General features: G+C 37.9%; 1 protein-coding gene across 2 annotated transcripts in view; it reads right to left on the bottom strand.

Annotated features, from left to right (window-relative positions):
* Window positions 1-2,384: 2,384 nt before the first annotated feature.
* kntc1 (kinetochore associated 1) overlaps window positions 2,385-23,872 on the bottom strand; it is a 49,277-nt gene continuing 27,789 nt past the window's right edge. For both annotated transcript variants that reach the window (XM_065284489.2, XM_065284490.2), the window contains exons 43-61: window positions 23,273-23,441; window positions 23,124-23,182; window positions 21,565-21,781; window positions 21,385-21,458; window positions 18,932-19,142; window positions 18,735-18,847; window positions 18,533-18,588; window positions 18,358-18,436; window positions 14,607-14,731; window positions 14,366-14,501; window positions 10,643-10,738; window positions 8,091-8,147; window positions 7,948-8,002; window positions 7,203-7,266; window positions 6,956-7,085; window positions 3,603-3,692; window positions 3,369-3,523; window positions 2,738-2,828; window positions 2,385-2,656 (exon numbers count right to left, since the gene is read on the bottom strand). In XM_065284489.2, coding sequence (XP_065140561.1) covers window positions 2,600-2,656; window positions 2,738-2,828; window positions 3,369-3,523; window positions 3,603-3,692; window positions 6,956-7,085; window positions 7,203-7,266; window positions 7,948-8,002; window positions 8,091-8,147; window positions 10,643-10,738; window positions 14,366-14,501; window positions 14,607-14,731; window positions 18,358-18,436; window positions 18,533-18,588; window positions 18,735-18,847; window positions 18,932-19,142; window positions 21,385-21,458; window positions 21,565-21,781; window positions 23,124-23,182; window positions 23,273-23,441 — 2,034 coding nt within the window. In that variant the 3' untranslated portion in view covers window positions 2,385-2,599. The remainder of the gene's footprint in view (window positions 2,657-2,737; window positions 2,829-3,368; window positions 3,524-3,602; window positions 3,693-6,955; window positions 7,086-7,202; window positions 7,267-7,947; window positions 8,003-8,090; window positions 8,148-10,642; window positions 10,739-14,365; window positions 14,502-14,606; window positions 14,732-18,357; window positions 18,437-18,532; window positions 18,589-18,734; window positions 18,848-18,931; window positions 19,143-21,384; window positions 21,459-21,564; window positions 21,782-23,123; window positions 23,183-23,272; window positions 23,442-23,872) is intronic.

Raw genomic sequence — 23,872 nt, 5'->3', positions numbered from 1 at the left:
GTAAGGTTAACGTACCATCACTGATAAATGTGTGTCAAGAGTTCTAGTGTTACAGAGGACTGGGAAAGACACATTTGACACCTGCGCAACACAAACTTAACTACCAGCTTTACATTGTTACCAAAATATCTTTCAAAATGGTTTGCATCATATGTTTACCGCAATACTGTAGTCATGTATCATTCCTACTAATACAATTAGACTGCAGCTAAATATACAGTAAATGTTAAATGATTATAAGCTTTAAATACATTTTTTTCAACTCTGCATTGACTGCCAAGTCACACCTTATGCGGCGGCAGTGGCCTAGTGGTTCATGTAGGTTGTCTGCAAACCGGAAGGTTGGTGGTTCAATCCCCGGCTCCACCGGACCAAGTGTCGAGGTGTCCTTGAGCAAGACACCTAACCCCAGCTGCTCCCGACGAGCTGGATGGCGCCTTGCATGGCTGACACCGCCGTCGGTGTATGAATGTGTGGGTGAATGTGAGGCTAATTGTAAAGCACTTTGGATGGCCATAGGTCAGTTAAAAGCGCTATATAAATGCAGTCCATTTACCATTTACCTTATCACAAAAAATGTAAACAACTTCAAGCATGCCAAATGACTAGACGTACTGCTTGTGAATCACCAAGTCGTATTAAACACCCACTTTTAACTAACAAACACACCCATATCTTTCATCACATACAGTGCTCCTGATGTACTATATCACATTAAAGTTTATCATATGTGAAGTTACTGTAAGAATTTACTGTTTAGTACGTAAACAACAAAAACAATTATTAAAGGTGACATATCATGAAAATCAGACTTTTTCCATGTTTAAGTGCTATAATTGGGTCCCCAGTGCTTCTATCAACTTAGAAAACAACCCAGTAACTTAGTTTTGGTAAACCATTCTCTGCAAGTATGTAAAAAAATAGGTAATAGAAATCTGGCTCCCATTGTGATGTCAAAAGGGGATAATGCCGCCCCTTAATCTGCACTATCCAACCATGGCACTGCCATTCAGTGCAGAGATCAGCTCATGGTGATTCTCTCGAAATTAGACTTATGAGGTGTCATGAAACATTTTGATAAAAAAATTAAATGCTATCAAAATAAGAAGCATACAGTTACAAACATCTCTTCATGTACTATTTTGCACATGATTTCAAATGACATCATACAAGCCAATTTTGTTGTTTTTTCCACATTTAAGGGGAACATTTTCATTACCGCAACATGTCCATGACTGGATTTGGGTTCTTTGACATGGAAATATTTATAATAAAAAAATAACAAAAATAAAAAGCTTCAGTGCATGTTATACTGTACTATAAACATTTACAGTAAAGAAACATGTGGTATTTGGTGATCATTGGTAAATGTAGAGACATAATTGGGACATAATTGACTGTGACACTCAAGATGGCTACCAGGTAAGCAGTTCTTATTTTTTCTCTCCAGATAAAAGTAAAAATTTTGTTTGTCATAGTACCTAGACAACTTTTTAGTTCTCATTACCGAAACATGAGTTTGTAAATGCATATATTTATGGTAATGTAATATCATTGCGGTAATGATAACTTTTGATAATGATAATCTAAAAAATGTAAATAAGTCTATAGGAAATATTGTTTAAATACCCTAAAAATAATGGTAATAGTAAGTTCAGACCTTAATCTTATATGTGCAAAAAAAATGGCTACATGGGCTTTTTAAAACAGATGCTGGACACCTTCTAAATCTGGATTTCGTGAGAATCACAATCTTGCTATTTAAAGGACACACCCAAAAACGGCAAAGTGTCAATTTTAACATGTTATAATAAATTATATATATGGTATTTTGAGCTAGAACTTTTCATACGTACTCTGGGGTCACCAAAGATTTATTTGACATCTTTAAAAGTCTTGTGAAATGTCATCAGAGGTGTATAATACTTAAGTTTTTTAGTTACATTTTCCAAACATTTGTGCTTTATCAGAGTGTTTGTCTTGAGAAAAAAATTACTTTTCTTTACTAAAAGATTTTCATTACATTCTAAAGCATAGAATCATACTGTGTATTCATTAGATATTGCATATTAAAATTTATTTAATGCCTAATTACATAAAAATTGTGTACTTTTACTATCTTGAGTAAAAGTACGAAAATAATTTTTACTTAAGTAAACCAAAAACTTGAAATTATGAAATGTAGTGGAGTAAAAATTATGATAATATGTTTTGGAATGTATGTTTTCTAAAGAAAAACACGAATAAAATATGAATAATTGAAAATGTACTTTTATGTAGAAAGTAAAAATACTTAAGTACTATACAACTCTGCTCTTTAAACATCAAATTATGTATTTGAGTATGTTTATGGTCACGATAATTTAAAGAAAAAGTATTTACACAATCAAAAAATAAGTAAATGTTGAAACAATCACAAACAACAACATTTAATAGTAGAAAGAACAGTTTATTTTATAATAAAAATTGTAACGTTAACTTTTTAGCAAAGAAGAGAAAACATGTAGATTGTGCAAGCAAATAAAATATAAATATTACATAAGTGCATGTTTTGTACAGAACAAATGATGTATTAATAATTACAGTTTTAGTATTAGTATTAGTTTTTTGTAGATTTCTTCATATCCCTGGATTCCATTGTTTTTTCCAGAAACTCCTAAAAAGACACGTGAACATTGAGAACCATCGTTTACAAATACAACAAACGCATTAATAACATTACACGTGAGTTTGTTACCCTGACAGGATCAGCAGTGCTGCTCACGTCCCTTCCCTTCAGCTGTTTGTATTTCAAATACTCCTGGGAAAATGAAACTGCCTCCTCTTTACTACATAAAAAACCACAACAATAAAAGAAACCACTGATAAGTGCATCCATGTCTATTTATGTATTGCATGTAATTATATTCACTGTACCATGCTGGTAGAAGAATGTAAAGTCTCAAAAGCTGTGTCCTATTTTTTTTCCACAACACTTTTCTGAACTATTGTGTAATATCTGCACAAAAATGTATGATGGTGTATGCGTTACTGGCAGAGACTACTGATAGCATCTTTGGGGCGGATTCCCGGAAAGGTTTTCGATTATGCAAGGACTAGGCTTTAGTCAATTAAGGACATTTAAAGGCAGGTCTTTGTAGTACATAATGCCCCTGGACACTAAAATATGCATCATGTCATTGACCCTTTTATAGTTATAATGCAATTTCTCCAAGTACCAGGTGCACTGACATTTCAACAATACACAAAATGCCCAAGAAAACAGTGTTATTCTGTCATTCTCATGACGGTACAGCCCCTCAACAACGCAAACTTATAGAACTGAAGTGTATTTCATGTCTTGTTATAAATTAGGAGGATCAACCAACCAGTTTTGCTGCATGAGGTAGTTCAACAGATCCTCCACTATATCACAGTGACCCTTTGTGATCAGATGTCTCTTCAGATACTTGAAGTGTCTGGTCTTTATCAACGCCTCTGACCGGCCATTTTCACAAAGAAATACAAACACGGTCTCTCTGATCTACATGGAACACAAAATAGCTTTAATAAATGAAAAAATTTGAAAAGAAGTATTTTTCATTTGTATAATAGGTGTCAACCTGTGAAGGAATGCCGGCTAGCTCTCCAGTGGTCATGCTGTCCTCTACCTGATCCAGAATGAGGGTCGGGTTACAGGACGACAGAAAGCTCTAATTTACAACAACAACAAAATCACTAGTTTAGTGGGAAAATGGAAATACTAGTCTGCATATATTCATCTAATATGTCTTCAGAATACAACAAGTCATTAGAAAAGACTGTTGCTAAAGATAAAGTCTCAAGAGGGTGATGATCTGCAATCTTAACATGTAAAGTTTTCACTACCAAGAAAGTCCAAAAAGTTTAAAAATCATGATTGCTTTAAAAAGTGCTTCAGAGATCATGTATTTTTGTAGGCAAAACCCAAAAGCGAGTTAGCATTTAGCAATTCCGGTTCCATTGTTCCAAAGTCATTTTTTGAAAAAAATTCACATTTGAAAATGTGCTCATTTTCCAGCTCCCCTACAGTTAAGCATTTGATTTTTACTGTTTTGGAATTCATTGAGCTGATCTTCAGGTCTTGCGCTACCACTTTTAGCATAATCCTTTGAATATGACTAGCCCATTAGCATTGCGATCAAAAATTACCAAAGAGTTTCGATATTTTTCCTATTTAAAACTTGACTCTTTTGTAGTTACATTGTGTACTAAGACTGACAGAAAATTTAAAGTTGCGATTTTCTAGGCCGATATGGCTAGAAACTATACTCGAATTCTGCCGTAATAATCAAGGACTTTGCTGCCGTAACATGGCTGCAGCAGGCGTAGTGAATATTAAGCACTGCCCGAAAATAGTCCCCTGCTATTTAAAGTAACCAGTTTGAGAGTATAGTTCCTAGCCATATCTGCCTAGAAAATCGCAACATTTAATTTTTGTGTGTTCGCGTTAGAAGTCAAAAACAATGTAAAACATTGTGCTCTGGACACAACAGCAGTCTGGTCGAAAGTGTTTTCGACTACCTCGGAATGTGGTTGAAAGTGGATGAACTCAAAATGTTTTAGAGGCTGTTTACACTTGGCATTAACATGCGTTTTCGTCGATCGAATCACAAGTGGACGACGTTAATGCCAGGTGTAAACTGTGTTCAAAACGTTTTGAGCTCGTCCACTTTCGACCACTTTCAACCACATCCAGAGGTAGTCGAAACCACTTTCGATCGGATCGCTTTGGAGTTGCGGAACGCATATGTGGTTGAATGTGTTCGAAAAGCCACACGCGACCGCCTTCTCTCAGCCCTTTTATCTAATCTGAGGTATATTAAGCACAAGTTTTACGTCTTTTTTTTTACTTCTGGCGTGAACATACGGTGAACAGCGCTATTTTTAGTCTTTCATTGATAAAACTAAAGCGGAGGATCTCCGTAGTTTCGCTTTGAAAGCGTGTGAAAGTTGCGCAATCCTATTTCATCAATTGCGCTGAAATTCGGAGAAAGCTCTTACATACACACGTACAAAACTCTGTGCAGCATGTTAACTTGCTAAACAAGCAGTGGACTCCCACATAATATTAGTTTTCGTCCATATAAACTCGTCATTACTCCCGCTCGGGTTTGAATGACAGCAGAGAGACTCGCCCATCGTCTCACAGACCACCCCCTCACAGTATTCAGGTCAGATGCGGTCGAAAGTGGACAAAAGAGACGGATTTAAATACCAGGTGTAAACGTAATGTGTCTCTCTCGTCCACTTGTGATCCGATCGATGACAACACATCTTAATTCCAAGTGTAAACAGCCCCTTACACCCTGTTTAAAGGCCCAAAGTGTCTTTAAAAGGGTGGTTGCTACATGGGACTACACACAGTGTTGGGGATTTTTAACGTTAAGATCTAGAAAACAACGCAACATGGGCACAATTCAGTGACTGTTGGCGACTGTATGGGGTGTGTCCAGTCGCGCGACAAAGTTGAGAAATGTTTAACTTCATGCAAATTATGAGCGACTTTCCAGAGCGACTACCAATGACAACGAAGCAGTGGAGTTCACCTCATCCGCCTCTTGTCAGTTACTGGAGTGGACATTACTCACCAGATATAGAAACGCCTCTTTTGAAAGAGACGAGCGACACACAGCAACAAAGTCGCTTATAATGTGAATGTACCTTAAGGGGCCAATCACACCAAATGTGTTTTAAACGATTGGAAAAGCAAGGCTTTTTTAGTCACTTTAGTGCTGCGCAGCTTTTTATATTGCTAGGCAACCACCGAGTCAGCTCTCTTGTCAATCAAATGTTGAAGCGTGAGCGCTCTTTTGCTGTTAACTGTCACATTAGCAGAAACTTTAATAAGAGGACGCTTGTTCTGACCTTGTTTGAGGGTGAGAGGTGCACAAACACAAAGGAGACAGTGGCTGCGTCCGAAACCGCATACTGTATAGTAGGTACTGAATTAGATGAAGTACCTACTTACTTGGCGTTAAAACAGTAGGTACTGTATAGTATGAATCCTTGTAGTATGAATGAGATTCGGACGTACTACATCCGCCATGTTGCTACATCACGTGACATACGTCGTCATCACGTCATGTCATTTCAGCGCGAAAACAGCCGCGTGCCTCTTCTTCTTCGTTGGATAACTCCTCGTCCGGGGCATCATGGGATAGTGAAGCGTCCATCGTATGCACACTGCAAAATCTAACCGGAAGTAGTAGGTCATCCGGGTACTTTTCGCATACTGTTTTTCGAATACTATGTATTCGGACATACTACTCGCCTCGCCTACTGCTTTTCGCCTACTATATAGTATGTAGTAGGCGGTTTCGGACGCAGCAAGTGAGTCAGTGGAGTCCAGATCTTCCATGCAACTGTAAACCTCTATCACAACAACGGAAGACCCGCCTCTGCACTCATTCGATTGGACAATGGAAAGACGTGAATGACGTTGGGTGCTTTTTCGCTCTCAGTGTCCTACAAAAACGCATGCTGTGGCACGCGGATAAAAACGCATGGCGTTCAGCCAGCATTAACAGCACGCATAACGCTCACTGCCCATAGAAAATAATTCAAAAAAGGCAACTGCCATGAACGCGTTTAGTGTGATCGCCCCCTTAGGTTAGCTTTTCATTTTTTAGTAAACACATTTAGACTTCTAAATTCATAAAAGTTGTTGTTCAACTGTAAAAATTATTATTTTTGGATAAAACGTTTAAGTGTCATAAAAAATTGTTGAACACCGGGCTTATTTTTTGTGATAATCCAAAAGTCATCGGAAAAAAAATTATTGGCTTTTGGTGAAGGAACCAGTGTCTCGCATACTTCTGGCCTGGCCTACAAAAATACGACATCAGCACTCTATTACTTTCTACATCCTTGGTGATGTTTCATAATACTCTCAAAGTGCTGAGCACCATCTGCAGTGAATTTAGACCTGCTGTACCTGAATGTGTGGTTTCTTCTTATTGACACAAGGTATGAGCAGAAGGGCGCCCAAAGAAAAGGCCTGCAGGTTAAACTGAGAAAACCGCTTGGCGATGGCAACCAGATCCAGTGTCAACAAAAATGGGCATCTGAAATGAAATGCAAAATACATAAACATTAGATTTGACATTAAATGATGCCACATTATACACCCAATCTTACAGATAAACCTAATAGCCCTTCATCTTTTAGGAAAAGAGACTTACTTTAGTAAGAGGACAAAAGTCTTATACATGATCTCTTGCTGTTGAGGACTGAGAGGAAGAGAGGCTGTCAAATAAACATATAAAGAGACAAAGAATGAAATGTTAAATAAATGTAGTCAAGCAATTCAACAAAAAGTAAAAAAATGCCTTGGTGTCGAGGTCCTGATCGACCTGTCTAAGTTTATTTTGCGATATGTACATTATGCCGCCGCTTATTATACAGCTTCTTGTCACATCAGTAAATAATTAGACATGAATATTAATTTAAATTATACCACAGGGCTGTTGAATGCTTTATTCTGATTGGATGAGAAATGTTCCATGGGTGTTGATTATTTTTCTGTAAACCTAACAAAATAAGCACCTAAGCAATGTTTGGGGTCCCCGTGGTATAAGCAGAATAATTGACTCCTGTCTTTTCAATTATTTGAAAATAATGCACACGCGCGGTGTAACGGCACAACGCGAATACCACCTTGGGTGTGCATTATTTTCTTATAATTCAACAGCCCATCATCAATTATTCCTTACATGTATTGTTGGCTACAAATTTGAATTTTGTTTGAAGAGACAGCAAATTGATACATTAAACATGAAAGTAGCACTTGCTGTACCCAGATGAACAGTGTGTTATCGGTTTTATTGTTACATATCTAACCTTGGAATGCCACAACTAAACAATTAAAATCAAGTATTTCTGAAAGCATAATAATAATAATAATGTTTAAAGTATGTTTAGTCTGACCTGTCAGGAAGGGGGCTTGAATGACATTGCGCCAGGTCCTGGACAGACCCTGTCCCTGCAAAGAGAAATAAATACCACGTTTTTAATATAAACACACAAAGTTGTTGCATGTTAACAATAAAAATAAAGAAAAGAAAAATGACCTCTAATAGACTGGGTGCTGCCAAGAGAGCTTCAAGAACCTTCTGTAAGTAACCTGTCTATAAAAGAAAAGAGGAAAAAATTTTTTCTTGCCATAAAGACAGTGCTAAAGACATGCAAGTGAGTCAAAAAAAAAAAAAAGATAAAAAATAACTTGTAAAACCAAGCTGGTTATACTTAATTTAAATGCATTTTTTTAAGGGGACAAAATATTTTTAATATTATCGGTTGAAAGCAGGGCTATTTAGCAAATTTGGCCAAAATCACAGTTTAAGTTGCTTATAATCTACATTTTGTGGTTTGGGTTTCAGAAGACGATTTACCATTTGGATGAAAATTTGTATGTGTGCATCAGTGGCGAACCGTGGGTACTTCAGCTGGGCCTTCAAAATATGCAATGAAGTGCAAATGCCTCTCCATCCATAATACTAGGCTATTCGTATTTCGTTAAATCATACAGTGAACGTGTAAAAATTCTGAGCACGCAAAGTTGAATTATAGAATGGGCATTGTCTGCCTTTAAATGCAGTTTTAACGTTTAAAATTACTTTAATCTAACTGATAAACACAAATACAGACTCTGCTGCTCTGTAATGACAGGGGCTCTGTAAATTTGCATTTAACAAGCTTAAATTATGTTCTTTAATTTATTTTTTATTTTTTGGAAATATATATTTAGCTGTAGGATACCTTGTTAGTATTTTTCATAAGGGGAAATATAGCACCCTGCGTTCTCAGTGCACCTCCTTGTGGCTTATAACTGTTGTTATAAGATATCCAGGGCTCGCAAAATCTCTAGCCCAAGCCCCGAGGGCTACCAAAATGTATCTCCGCCCTGCCCATCGGTTAACTTATAGCGGGGAAAAAAATATTTGAATGTTTTCGCATTCTCTCAGATTTAGTTAGGAAATTATATTGTATGTTATTCGGCGTCGTCTGTCAGTCATTACTATCCTCACGTAACGAGTGAAACTGTCAGGAAGTAAAAGTATAATTAAACCCATTATTTTTCTCGTGTTCGCGTCATATGCACGCGCTTCTCCCGGCTGTGCTCTTCACGAGTACGCGCTTAAGTAATTTCGTTTTTACCTCAGCCCTATCAAGCTAGCCACAACGTCAATCACGTTTTCCGCCATTTACCTCAACCACTCTCACCGCAGAGATTCGGGCCATTAGACTGTATTAATATTAACGGTCTATGATCTTCGTCTTTGGCGTTTTACGGCAGCTCGCATCCAGTTTGTTGCATGCTTAGGACTTCATGAAGGCTTACAATGCTTTGTTTTTTACCCGCCCACTTGAAATCAAAACGTGATTGGTCGATTTGCCCGTCACTCTCCACACCAAAACGCATAGCTTGGCCTTCCCTGGGATTCATGAAGTCCTAACCAATGAATGAGCCAGATAACCGGGCCTTAATAGAGACAGACGATTCTGATTGGATAAGATGTTTTCATGACATGAACCTGACAGTAAGCTTTACGTTAGAACACAGATGAGAGAAAATATATTACATGTATTGTATTAAATTGAATTAAATAGAAATTTAAAAATGTAAAAACATATTTTTATTGAATACTATATTATTTATTTGTATTATTATTATAAAAAATCTTTTTATAAATTTTTTTAGGCCTTCTCTGAAGGCGTAGAAGGCCCTGAAGGTTCCCCACTGGTGTGCATGTAACCAAATAATCTATTTGTAATCGTATTGATTGGGGTGCACCGATGATGCTTGCTATGCTTCTCAATGAATTACGGTCAAATGCCGCTACATCCAAAAGCCAGAGGGCGCTCTCGTGCAGAAACTCAATATGCGCTGCAGACGAAGAACCATACACGCGTAGCTATGACACGCAGCTCCAGGAAATGGCTTAATGATATATTTATATTGCTGTTCTTCAAACCTTTTCCGGTATTTTCATGATAATAAAGAATATCTATAATGATTATGTTTGACGAGTGTTGCTTTTTCAAATGCATGTTATAAACGACTTAAACTAACAGTGATTTTAGATCGATAAGGACTTACTGATCAAAAGCCGTAGTACATGAAATAGCTGTGAATAATATTGGCTGTGCGATTCAGAATAGTTATCGTCCACCCATTATTAGTGTATATCGGCTTTTTTCGAGTTCAGATTTGGACTACTTTTTAAACTCCATGGGTTGTTTTTCCTGCGGGTCGGAGACGGAAGTATTTCGTTCATTAGTTATTGGTATTTGGACTGTGAATAATCATTGGGATGCTTTTGGGCTAGTTTTGAATGTCCATGCGGATGGTTTTGATACGCAAATCTGGCAACCCTGGCTGTGCGCTTGCGCAGACGTTGTTTAGGGTACATGTAAACTGTATTGTCGTAACCTTCAATCAGATTAAATTCAGTCGGATTGAAAAAATTTTGTGCATCTAAACAGCCAATGTGATCCTAGAGCTTGTGTAAATTAAGATTTTCAGATAAGATCAGAGATGAAGATACTTACAGTAAATGATGGTAGCCCAGAAATGACTCTCTTATAAAAGACTTACCATAGTATAATAAAACAGACTTACCATATTGAATGACAAAAGTTTTTGCAGGACACTATTCCAGAGCTGAAGATCATAAACCTGATACTCCAAACAAAGATCTGCCACAAGACGAACAGCCTGGACAAAAGAGACAACGCATGAGAACCTAAAGTATCACACACATGCTTGTTTTTATCAGTTTCAGCAGGTTGATATTTAGAGCCCGTGCACACAGAGATGCATTAAAACAATTATCGAATCAGTGTTTTGTCCAGACAGATCCAGCATTTTGGGAGCCCGCTATTTTTTTGAAACGGTTCCCCGAGTGGTTTGATCTGAAACTGACACCCTTGCGTCTTCATGAGTATAGCCAATCTGTATATTTTAGCCCTTTTCTCCAACAGATTATGGAAAACACATAGAAAAATATCTTTACTTATCACATGCTATTTCTTTCTGGAGAAACCACACCACAGGTGTGCATTTATTTTTTGATCTGATCATGAACTTGCGCATAACGTGCACTGTTTTATGAAGCTGGCGATCGATCTCAGTTTCAGTATGGAGAGTGAGGAGCTCCCTGATCTCTGCGTTATTCCAGTTTGCACACATTTCTCGTCATGAATGTTGATCTGTATTTAAAACACCTGTGTCAAAGAGCTACATGTAAAAGGTAACTTGTTGTGACGACACCCATGTCCTCACTACGACACACCCCTTAAGGCATTGTTTCTGCCATTTGTTCACACCCATACACATTTCTTGGGACTTGACACTGGCTTCATATGAATGTGGCCTTAGACACATTATTATTATTACTATTATTGCTTCACTAGATTTTTGTTAGGACAGATATACACAAGACTACCATATACAAATTAGCATGCCTGAAGCAAATATCCCTCTAAATTGTAACATCATAATTTGATTGGTAAAACAGGCAAATTAACCTCCAGTAAGGAAATAAAATAAGATCTGGGTTATACCAGTAAGTCCTTGTACAAACAAATGTAATGTAGATTTAATGAAGAGCTTTATTCATGAACATCCCAAAACTTTTGCTTCAGGCTGCAAGAAATGATTTTTGTCTGTTTTAATTAAAACTACATCACTTACAATATTAATTCAGTGACATCATTTGCTATGTTCAGTTCAGCTCTGCATAATTATACTGAAAGTGATTAAAGCGTGTTGTGATGTGCTGGGAAAATAACTGGCTGTCAACTCCTCTCACGCACAAACCTTTACTCCTACAGAATGAGATACAGGACCACTTACTCCCACCTCTTTCACATTAACTTTTGACTGTTTACAATAAAAACAATGGGTGTCTAACACTTGAATTTAGATGTCGTGGAGGTTTTGAGTGTTGTCTGACTTTTTGGGATTTTTTCGGTGTGATCCGCGCTGTCGCTAAAGTAAGTCACCATTTGCCTTTTTTCAGGCGAATCGGCATGTCGAATCGGTGGTGGAGTTTGTCTGGGAGTCGACTCATTCTGACTGGCTTAGCCAACCAGTGTAGGGCTGGAACCATATGTATAAAGGCTAGATGTGTTACGGCGGAGTCTCTAACGTCATCACCTGGCGGCCATCTTACCACAGGCAGCTTGCTCACTTGAAGCATTGAGTTTTAATAGTGCAGGTACTTTTAAATGACCATAACTTGCTCAATTTTCTACCAATTTTCAAACGGTTTGGTTTCTTACAAACGCTATTAATGTGGCTATAATTCTGGATGCTTTAACATGTTTTTATGAATTTTTTTAAAAAGTTAATTTTTTAAGTATGCAGTGTCATAGGTACATCCTTGACGTTTATAACAAACCAAACCGTTTGAAAATCGGTAGCAAATTAAGCAAGTTATGGCCATTTAAAAGTACCTGCACTATTAAAACTCAATGCTACAAGTGAGCGAGCTGCCTGTGGTAAGATGGCCACCAAATGTGGACGTTCCACTCAATTGGCCAGAAGCGCGGCGAGACATCTAGCCTTTATACATATCTATGGCTGGAACAACTAATCAATAAAATAATAATCAATATCAAAATTGTTGTCAATGAATTTCATTATCGATTAGTTGGTCTGTAACATCACATGCTCCCGCACCACCATTGTTTTGAACAGTGCTTGTGCGCTTATAAAGTCAGGGGCTTTTTTCATACAATGTGAGATAAAAATATAGTGTCACAACAGTAAAATAGCATTTATGTATAACACTAAAATTACGGGGGCAAAAATGCTGGTTAATAAAGGTTTAATTTTTTTTAAAATTATGAAAATGATTCTATTTGTAAAAGTCAATGTGTTGCTTTTGCACTTTTAAAAGAACACTTCTACACATGAATATCCTCATTTAGGTTTTATTTAGCTATAATAAGTAAATACGATTAGTTGATTACTTGAAAAAAAAAGTCTGATTGGTCAAAAATATTTGTCACTTGCAGCCCTAAACCATTCCACAAGAAGAAAAACTGCTGAAGTGATGAAGCAAGCAAACCACAAGGTCAAGAGAGAGCAAACCGAATGGTAATCAGATTTTTTTTGCATGTCCCATTCCACTATGTGAATACTTAATAGATATTAGGGCTGCCTAATGATTAGTCACGACTATTCGTCTGCTAAATAAAAGTTTTTGTGTACATAATTATTATACACAGTACATTAGCAAATACAGGGTTCCCACACTTTAGTTAACTTCAAAGTCAAGGACCTTTCAAGGACTTTCCAGGTCCAGTACCCTCAAATTCAAGGACTAAATGTGGGGACACATTTCAAGTGAGAGCAAGGTTACATCATGTTATCTTTTAAGATACATTGTTAAAGTTCCCTTTGCGGGAACTCGCTATGAGTCACTGCGGTGACACTTTGGGGATGCCTCCAGGTGTAAGTGCGTCTGAATGTGTATATTAATATTCAACCAATGGCGAGGCTTAACGACAAAGACAGGGTGACGCGGAAGCCAGGAAGTAAATCGCTATCTGAAATATTGCCAAAGAAAGCATTACAGGGACGCAGGAACTATGGCAAAGGAGACGCAGCGTCTCGTTCCCTCTCAGGAAACAACAGTTACATACGTAACCCGAGATGTTTTCATGTGTCAAACACAACTATGCAAAAAAGCATTTTGGTATGAATCAACATTCGCATACAGAAGATATAAGCATTTAAAGCAAAAAGTTTGGAATGTGTGTTTAAAAAGTCTTTTTTTTTTTAGAAAACTTCTTGCATAAAATAGATTCAAGCACTTTTAATGACCTGTATCTATTTATGTATATTTTCAAAAACGTCCCAGGGCCTTGAATTCCCCCCCCCAGATTCACAAACTTTCAAGGATTTCAAGTACCCGTGGGAACCCTGCAAATATTATGTGTATATATAAATACAAACACATGTATGTATATTTTTAAGGAAAAAATATATTGATATATATAGACATTTGATATATTGTTAATATACAAATGTTTATAAACATGCAAATATTTCTTAAATATATACATGCATGTGTGTGCATGTATATATACATTATTATTATTATACACAGTACAGACATTTAATATGTAAACAAAGACTTGTATTCCGCGACTAGGCAGAACTATTATGAATATATCACAAATCCACCTGTGGCTGAACAGAACGCACTGCTATTTGGCTATTGTGTCAGGTGCAACCAACACTCAGCTAATCTGAGCCGAACATACAGTCTGCTTCATTGGCATCGATTTGGTGTCATCCTACCCTAACAGATACCTTTAAAGAACGGCCTACCTGAGGTTCATTGCTATGGTTCTTCCACAAACCCTTGATCATGCCCTCCTTTGGGCTGCTGATGAACATCTCCAGGGTATACGGTATGTTAAGAGCTTCCAGCTGGGCAAGATAGACGTAACACTTCAAATAATACCTGTGCAAACAGCAATGCAAAATCATTAATGTTCAACAAAACGTAAGACATAAAGCTTTAAGATTTATAATGTTCTTGCGTAAAAGTATTTTTCGTTTCACTCACTTGATTTTGCTGCTGGGTTGATTGGAAAGAGCCTCCAATGTCGCCGCATCGGCTAAGTGAGTGAGACAGAGCAGAGCCCGACTGCGATGCTCAAAGGTCAAACGCAGACCTGATCCTCCCAGTGGCTACACAAATCGACAAAAGCTTACTGATCAGTGTTATACTGTAGATTGATCGGAAATGTTACAGGAACCTTATACAGCCACTTTTCACAAAAAGGGAGAAGAATGACGAAAGAAATCATGAAGTTCAATTGGTAGAGCATTGCAATAGCAGCATATACTAATAAAAAACATGAATGCACTGTAAGCTGCCTATGAAAAACCGTCTATCAAATGCATGTGTAAGATAATTTCCTAAATAAGATAGCACCTCCCCAAAGGACTTTGTAAGGGTCCAAATATGACCCCATCCATCCGTTTGGCCCAACGGCGGAATCCAAACGAGGATTATAGCGCGTTCTGTCTTTTCCGGCGCTTGCAGATGACGTTTTGGCATTATGCAATTTTGTATTATTATTATCTGACTCCAAGATAATATTAATATAAATCGGATTGAGAATTACTTTTAACAGTTACAGAATTTGGGTGGATGTTTGGTTATTCTTGTTTAGCCCTACTTGTTATTGCATCCGTTCATTCGGCTACTCATGTCGCTTTGGACTCACGCACCGGCCGTTTATTAATATTTAATAATCATGCGGGCCCACGATCACAACCGAATCAGGCTTGGTCGCTGCTAGAGGTTAGACCATATGTTCAGAAGGCCGCCCTTTACGCGTGCTCATCTCTGAACATACTTTATTTAGTCCCCATAGAGGTGCAACTTAATTATTACAATATTTATTTCTAACCAGAGGCTCACGACCACTATCATAAAACAAACTGACCGTCTTCTCCAAATGATAGCTTTGTATAATCGCGTCATAATTTAATATGCAACTTAGATAGATTAATATTGAAATAACCAGAGGCTGAGGCTCATCTGATTTAGAGTGGTCAGACAACATTTACTTGTTACTCTAAACAGGAAATTAGCCTCCACTCATCTAATTTAACTTAAACTAACGCCAAGTGCTAGTCGGATCTCCAAAATCCTCCGCTGATGTACTACTATGCCATCTAGTCTGGGATTTTGGTCCGTAATACTAGCCTGATTTTCAGACATTGCGGTAACAAGGATACATCGTAATTTACTAATCATGTCAATAACTTTCGTAGCAACACAGAATAATCCAAACACAATTTATTAACCAGGTAGGTAAAACATAATTCAGAAGCCAATTTACATTCCAATTCGAATACGAAAATCAAACGAAAACCCATTGCATACCTGGTAATGAGATGAAGATCTGGTTACAGATTCCTCAAAGTAAAATAACAATACATGATGCTGTGCCAGGACAGCATCATGGGGGTGCATTTCTCGATATTGAAAGTCCCGCCTAAATCTTCTACACATCTCCTTAAATAACCAGAGAACAAAGCATATAGGAATTTTGTACTGATTGGTTGTTGGTAAAACTAAGGGCTGTCCTTAATCTGTATACAGTGGGTGATTGGTTTATGCTTAGAAAGGGAGGTGTCTATCAACATTGAATGAAGTTTCACATATACTTTAACATTGAATTCTGTTGTTATATGAGTGAGACCTGTAACCACTTGCAATGAGACATTCCAATAGAAAACAAATAAGATACAGATTTTAGATTCTTTGTGCATGTAGCATTTCATATACAGTTTGCTTTTAGAGAAAATAATACAAATGTATGACACCCTAAAGGTGTGTCTTTGAAACCCAAATGTGTCTCAGTGGGAAGTCCACTGTGAATCGTGGAGAGAGGCTTTTCTCGCGCACTCACTTTGCCCCCATACAGTGTCCTTTGGGGAGGTGCTATCTTATTTAGGGACAGAACGTCTAAAAACAGGTGGTTTTTTCGCAAAAGAATGGGACATTCATTGAACAAAGCACGCAGGCCTTGGTTGACACACTGAACTTGAACACTACGAACACTACAGAGATTGGACACCACCAAGAGCTAACATCTTACTGTATGTTGATCTCATCGGGACTGTTATGTTCTCCGATATGATCAAGCGGCGGAGCTGTAAGATAATTTCCTAAATAAGATAGCACCTCCCCAAAGGACACTGTATGGGGGCAAAGTGAGTGCGCGAGAAAAGCCTCTCTCCACGATTCACAGTGGACTTCCCACTGAGACACATTTGGGTTTCAAAGACACACCTTTAGGGTGTCATACATTTGTATTATTTTCTCTAAAAGCAAACTGTATATGAAATGCTACATGCACAAAGAATCTAAAATCTGTATCTTATTTGTTTTCTATTGGAATGTCTCATTGCAAGTGGTTACAGGTCTCACTCATATAACAACAGAATTCAATGTTAAAGTATATGTGAAACTTCATTCAATGTTGATAGACACCTCCCTTTCTAAGCATAAACCAATCACCCACTGTATACAGATTAAGGACAGCCCTTAGTTTTACCAACAACCAATCAGTACAAAATTCCTATATGCTTTGTTCTCTGGTTATTTAAGGAGATGTGTAGAAGATTTAGGCGGGACTTTCAATATCGAGAAATGCACCCCCATGATGCTGTCCTGGCACAGCATCATGTATTGTTATTTTACTTTGAGGAATCTGTAACCAGATCTTCATCTCATTACCAGGTATGCAATGGGTTTTCGTTTGATTTTCGTATTCGAATTGGAATGTAAATTGGCTTCTGAATTATGTTTTACCTACCTGGTTAATAAATTGTGTTTGGATTATTCTGTGTTGCTACAAAAGTTATTGACATGATTAGTAAATTACGATGTATCCTTGTTACCGCAATGTCTGAAAATCAGGCTAGTATTACGGACCAAAATCCCAGACTAGATGGCATAGTAGTACATCAGCGGAGGATTTTGGAGATCCGACTAGCACTTGGCGTTAGTTTAAGTTAAATTAGATGCGTGGAGGCTAATTTCCTGTTTAGAGTAACAAGTAAATGTTGTCTGACCACTCTAAATCAGATGAGCCTCAGCCTCTGGTTATTTCAATATTAATCTATCTAAGTTGCATATTAAATTATGACGCGATTATACAAAGCTATCATTTGGAGAAGACGGTCAGTTTGTTTTATGATAGTGGTCGTGAGCCTCTGGTTAGAAATAAATATTGTAATAATTAAGTTGCACCTCTATGGGGACTAAATAAAGTATGTTCAGAGATGAGCACGCGTAAAGGGCGGCCTTCTGAACATATGGTCTAACCTCTAGCAGCGACCAAGCCTGATTCGGTTGTGATCGTGGGCCCGCATGATTATTAAATATTAATAAACGGCCGGTGCGTGAGTCCAAAGCGACATGAGTAGCCGAATGAACGGATGCAATAACAAGTAGGGCTAAACAAGAATAACCAAACATCCACCCAAATTCTGTAACTGTTAAAAGTAATTCTCAATCCGATTTATATTAACATTATCTTGGAGTCAGATAATAATAATACAAAATTGCATAATGCCAAAACGTCATCTGCAAGCGCCGGAAAAGACAGAACGCGCTATAATCCTCGTTTGGATTCCGCCGTTGGGCCAAACGGATGGATGGGGTCATATTTGGACCCTTACACATGCTTGCAAACAAACATCACAGTTTTCCCTATTCGTAAAAAGTGATTCAATTTATGGAAACGTTAATAATAAATGCTCAGGCTAGGATGAAGTTTTAAAGTCCCATTTACCCATGTCTGAGCTGTCAGGATAGGACTGAGCAAACGGGCACTTATATCCATGGGGTGCATCTGCAACAAATACACGACCCTGCAGACAAAAAAAGCGTTGGGAAAAATAACCATACAGTATCACAAGCACATATAATCACTGATTAAAAATTCAGGATTTGGATTAAATGACTACCTCATGAGATCAGGGTCATCATTGATATCAGTGACCATGTCCTGATGACTGATGTCCTACAGAAAATAAAGTATACAGGTCTTGTTTAATTATGCAGCTTCATTCTGCAAACTCATGAGAGAGGATGGTGACATCATCACACACTACATTGTTTATCCACCAAGTTCGTCTTCTGTTTAGTGTGTCTGTGGCCGGATCTTACCTTGCCATTAGACGGTCCAGTTTGGCACAGCCACTTCTCCAGAAGAATATTTCGGATCTTCAGAAAGTCTACGCCATTGATGGAAGCGATCTCTTTGGCCACGCTGTGAATATCTATCCCGAGATATAAAGAGGGAACAGTTGAAATACTGAGATCATCACAGATACTTTACATCAGTGGTACTGTATATTACACACCGGGGAAGGTCTGTCCCGCAGGACTCTTCATGCGCTCCACCACTGAGCTGTGCTCAAAGAGAGCCACAATGAGACGGCCGGGCAGTCCGGTGAGCTTCAGGAGCTCCGTGGAGCCGAGCTGAGATGACAGGAGGGCATTTTCTGTGGCCGAGCGTTGATACTGCAGCTGGAGTTTGGAGGTGAGCACCTCTCCTCGAGCCTTCAGATTCTCCTGATTTATGGTTATAAATATGGTTTAGAGAATTTTTTACTATGTAACCAAACTTAGACATATTACTATATATACATTTGATAGACAGTTATGTTACAGTGGATTCCACTGGATGTATTGTATGTTGGGGTGGACGTAGAAAGATATTTACATTACAAAACTAGAAGTGTTATGCAGGGTTTACACCAGACGCGGTAGAGGAAGTAAGCGCGAGTGATTTACATGTTAAGACACGATTAGGCATCCTGCGGCGTAGATGGAGCGGTGCGAAACGCCCGAATTGAGCGTAGCTGCAAGAAACGCACGAGTTGAAAATCTGAACTTCGGCAGCCGCATTAACCAATCAGGACCTTGCTGTAGTAGTGAGGTGATTACAGGAAGCAAGCGGAATCTCAGCGGAGTCGCAGAAGCCCCTTCCATGACGCGAATTTCCACGTGAATGTCTCAAATGACTAGAATTTCACACGCGAATGAAGCGAGTAAACTCAAATGTTCAAGCGTCCAACTATGCGCGAATAGCGCAATTTTGCCGCCTCTACCGTGGTTGGTGTGAATGCACCATTAGGCACATTGATCAAGAAGCAAAAAAAGTTAAGTGAATAATTGAATTATGCCCCCTGAGAATTTAAGTACATTTTTTATAAATGAATAACACATTTCCATGTGTAACTTCAAAAACATTCATTTTTCATTTAATAAAGTTACTATCAGAATTATTTTACTTAGCTATTGTTATTAGTACCGGTTATTAGGTAATTTTATTTTATTGGTGGTACATAAAACACATCTGTCCATTTTGTACAAGTTTTTACAGTTTTCTAATATATATTAGTGTGTTGTGCAATGGTCACATGACATTAAGATTAAACAAATAAACTATATAATTTTGTGTTTTATATTTAAAAATGATTTATGTAATTTTTTGTGATTTAATTGTAATTTAGTCTTTTTTCCCCCCTCATAAACCTCCTGCAATTCCCTTTCATTCCCTTTTCAAACTAGGCCTGCACAATATTGGGGGAAACTTACATAGTAATGTAATGTTTTCCTGTGATGTATATTCCAATATGAGAAATACTGGATGATTTCACCAGATGACCAGTTTAAGAGGATTTGCCTTGCATTTTTTGTAATAATCACTGATTTATTAGAGATCTGTGATTTTCTTCTGCCGTGTAAAACCTTTCTTATATAGTGTACCACTAGCAAAGAGCTCCAGAATTGTGCTTCTTTTAAAAAACAAACTCTGTATGTTCTGCGACGTGACTTGCAAATTCATGCATTGCGATGTTGATGCTGAAACAATATATTGTGCAGCCCTACTTCGAACCACCCAGGGGATCGGAAAAAAAAACAGATATAAAGAAATGTTTTATAAAAGCAATAAGGCACACAAGGTTGTATCATATCATGAACAAGATAACAGCTTAAGTTTCAAAATAAGAGTGCTGCAGGGATGACAATTTTTTGTAGGCAAAACCCAGATGCGAGTTAGCATTTTTGCACCTTTGGTTCCAACGTTCCGAAGTCAATGGGTTTTTAGAATGGGGTTTTAGTTAAACTCATCAAATAAGATCTTGGGTTTACATAAGGCCGAAATATTTTTTCACTTTATTATATGACATATAACACCAGTGATACCCCTACTCGTGACTTTATAAAGCTTTGAAGTGTCCCAAAAAGGGTGGTTGCTAAAAAGTTGCTACATGTGACTACAGATGTTGTTGGGGACTTTAAACGACATTAGATCTCAAAAACAACGCAACATGGGCACAATTTTCAACAAAGATTAATCAACGGAGTATTTCCTTATCAGAAAACATGTTTTTAAATGTGTTTAATAAAGTTTGAAAGAGCTGTTGGATGCTTGGTGGTGATGGCGTTGATGTGGAGAGACCGTGGTGCAGTTCGCTTGTAGCCTGAGGTTAGCTTTATATTTCTAGTAAATGCATTTAGACTTCAAAATTCATAAAAGTTGTGGTCATCTGTGAGGATTATCTTGTTGGACAAAATGTGTAAGCTTCATAAACTTTTTTTAAATACAAAGCTTAATTTTTGGGATAATCCAAAACTCTATAGAAAAAAATATGAGCTATTTGTTGAGGGAGCCAGTGTCCCACTAACTCTTGTTTTGGTCTACAAAAATGGGGCATCCGTGTGGCACTCTATATACCCTATGAATCCTATGAGAAACGCTTATGAAGGAAATAATATATAACGGATGCTCTGAGAGGCAACTTACCTCAAGCGTATCTGACTTTAGCAACTTGTGTACAAGCTCCAAGCTGAACTTTAAGAAAACCGTCTTTTCTGCACCTGAAATCATAGAAAAAAACCTCTCTCTGTCATTATTTTATATTTGTATCTATGTAGGTTCAACAATTAAACCTTAATGACATAAATTATGAAGAGTGAGACTCACCTGCAGGAAGGTCCTGTGCGATCTTATGGACTGTGGCTGCAGCCAGCTCCAGATTTTGGATGCACAGCACATGTTTAAAGATGATCTGAGTCACCGCAGACATTTCTCTTGAAGGATCGAGAAGATGGGTTTGCTTGGACTGATCCAACACCAACGGCAAGAGGCTCTTCTTGAACACGTGGTTCACAGCCAAAACGTACAGCTTGTCGAGATTAACCTGGACAAAAGAAATCTCCATTGTATATACTGTACAATTTTTAAAACTGTAATTTTGTGTAGATGTCTATATATATCAGGGTCGCGCATTTGTGTGCGCATTTTGAGTCTTGTCACTCTTAATAACTCTTTTAACATCAATCAGGTCCCGAACTTTATCTCTCTTAATAAATATTTTAACATCAAGCAAGTCCTGCAATCTATTTTCTATCATTTCTGCATGCTTAAAAACTAAACCAAAATACGAGCATGTTGGAATGAAGTCACATCTTTGATTTAGATTATGGATTTGGGACAGTACACCTTTTAGGAAATGTACAGATAAAGATAATTTTAGATGTTTAATGACCATTTAGAGCATTGGATTCGCTGGACGAGAGCTTAATGTTCTTATTTTTATGAAAACCTCAGACTCATCTAGACAGCGCAGGTCACTTGCTGCGTCTCAATTCATCCAGCTGTGAGCTAGACCAAGGGTCGAACAGAAATTGCCTGTTGCGTTAATAAAATTAGTGGCATTAAAATGAATTTGCGCTAAGGCGTTATTAACACGTAACATACTTCTAAAGGTGCTAATCATTAAATTATCATCTCGCAATCCTACACATTTAAAGAAATCAAACCATAGATATCCATATGTGTAATAATTTAAAATGACAAAGGGAAAAAGTACCAAACACGCTTACTGAAATGTATTTAATACTTTGCACAAAAGCCTTTCTTGGTAATGTAAGACGCCTCCTGTATGGAGAAACAAGTTGCATGCATTGCTCAGGTGCAGTGGCGACCGGTGACTTCTTTTTTCGAGGGGCGCTCGATGCAAAGTTCGTCACAACATGTATGTAGCCCTTCACGTGTGTGGGTCGTAATTTCAAAATATGTGTTCTGCGCGTCGAGTGATCCTATGTGCATCACGTGTCTTGTCAAAATAAGTGCCTGCTTCAGACGCGTCTAAAGGGTTAATGATAAAAGAGACGCTCGCGTTTGGCAGATACTCGCATAAACTCATGCGTAATCAGAGTTTAGTGTTATGGGAGTGTCTTGCGTGTATTTTGTGAGCGTCTCTTTAATCATAAACGGTTTTGACGCGTGTGCAGCAGGTACTTATTTAGACAAAACACGGGATGCACATGGTTCACATGATACAACAAACACATATTTTGAAAACACAAGCAACACACATGACACTCCAAACACTTATTTTGAATTTTTGCCCCTTGGATTAGCAGTCAAGGGCCGCCACTGCCACTTCTGCCACAGAAGGTTCTGTTCTGTTCTTATACCCGCTGTTTTATACAGTATATGACACACTATATATAAATCGACATGCAAGTGTGTGTTACCTTCATGAGTTTACAGATGAAGAGTAATGTGGGTAAAGTCTCCTCATTGAGCTCTGGAGCTGTGGATAGACAACGAGATCACACAAATATAGGGAAGATCATGCAAGTAAGGTGAAATGAGCAGAGGACTGTAGGTAGCGGATACACACAAACAATCTTCCAGAAGGCGTGGCTGGTCTGGAAGAGCAGGTGAAATGGCAGACGGGTGCCGGAGAGAGACGTTGGCTCTAAACAGTTCTCCAACAGGTATGAGCTCTCCAGATCGGTGGGGGGAGAGATTCTTCTGTGTGACTTTAAGTGTTGCAGTAATCCCATCATCTGAGCGATAAATCATAAACATTAAAAGCCTTGGTTTGGTCTACAATCAGCTGTGTGCTTATCATCATTTATCAAAATATTTTTTGTTTAATGTTCAACAGAATAAAGAAACTCATACAGGTTTAGAACAACACAAGGGTGGGTAAATGATTTTTCCTTTTGATGAAAATTATCCCTTTAAAAGAGCACCTATTATGCAAAAAGATTGGACATACTGCAAACACAACCACCCTAAAAAAAGAAAAAATCCTTTTTCTATCTCTTTAAACCAAAGCAGTCTCATTAGACATGCGTTTTGGATTCTCCTGTCAATGTGACATCACACTACGTTTTATACAGTTTATAGTACAGACAGATAAAATCATGTCCCAAAGAGGGACATTTGGACATGCTATAAAAAATGATTTGTAGGTTATTTTGAGCTGAAACTT

The sequence above is a fragment of the Paramisgurnus dabryanus genome, chromosome 5 (assembly GCF_030506205.2).
Source record: "Paramisgurnus dabryanus chromosome 5, PD_genome_1.1, whole genome shotgun sequence".
NCBI lineage: Eukaryota > Metazoa > Chordata > Actinopteri > Cypriniformes > Cobitidae > Paramisgurnus > Paramisgurnus dabryanus.
The sequence above is the reverse complement of the archived record's forward strand: the minus strand, read 5'-3'. Positions and strand labels throughout refer to the sequence as shown.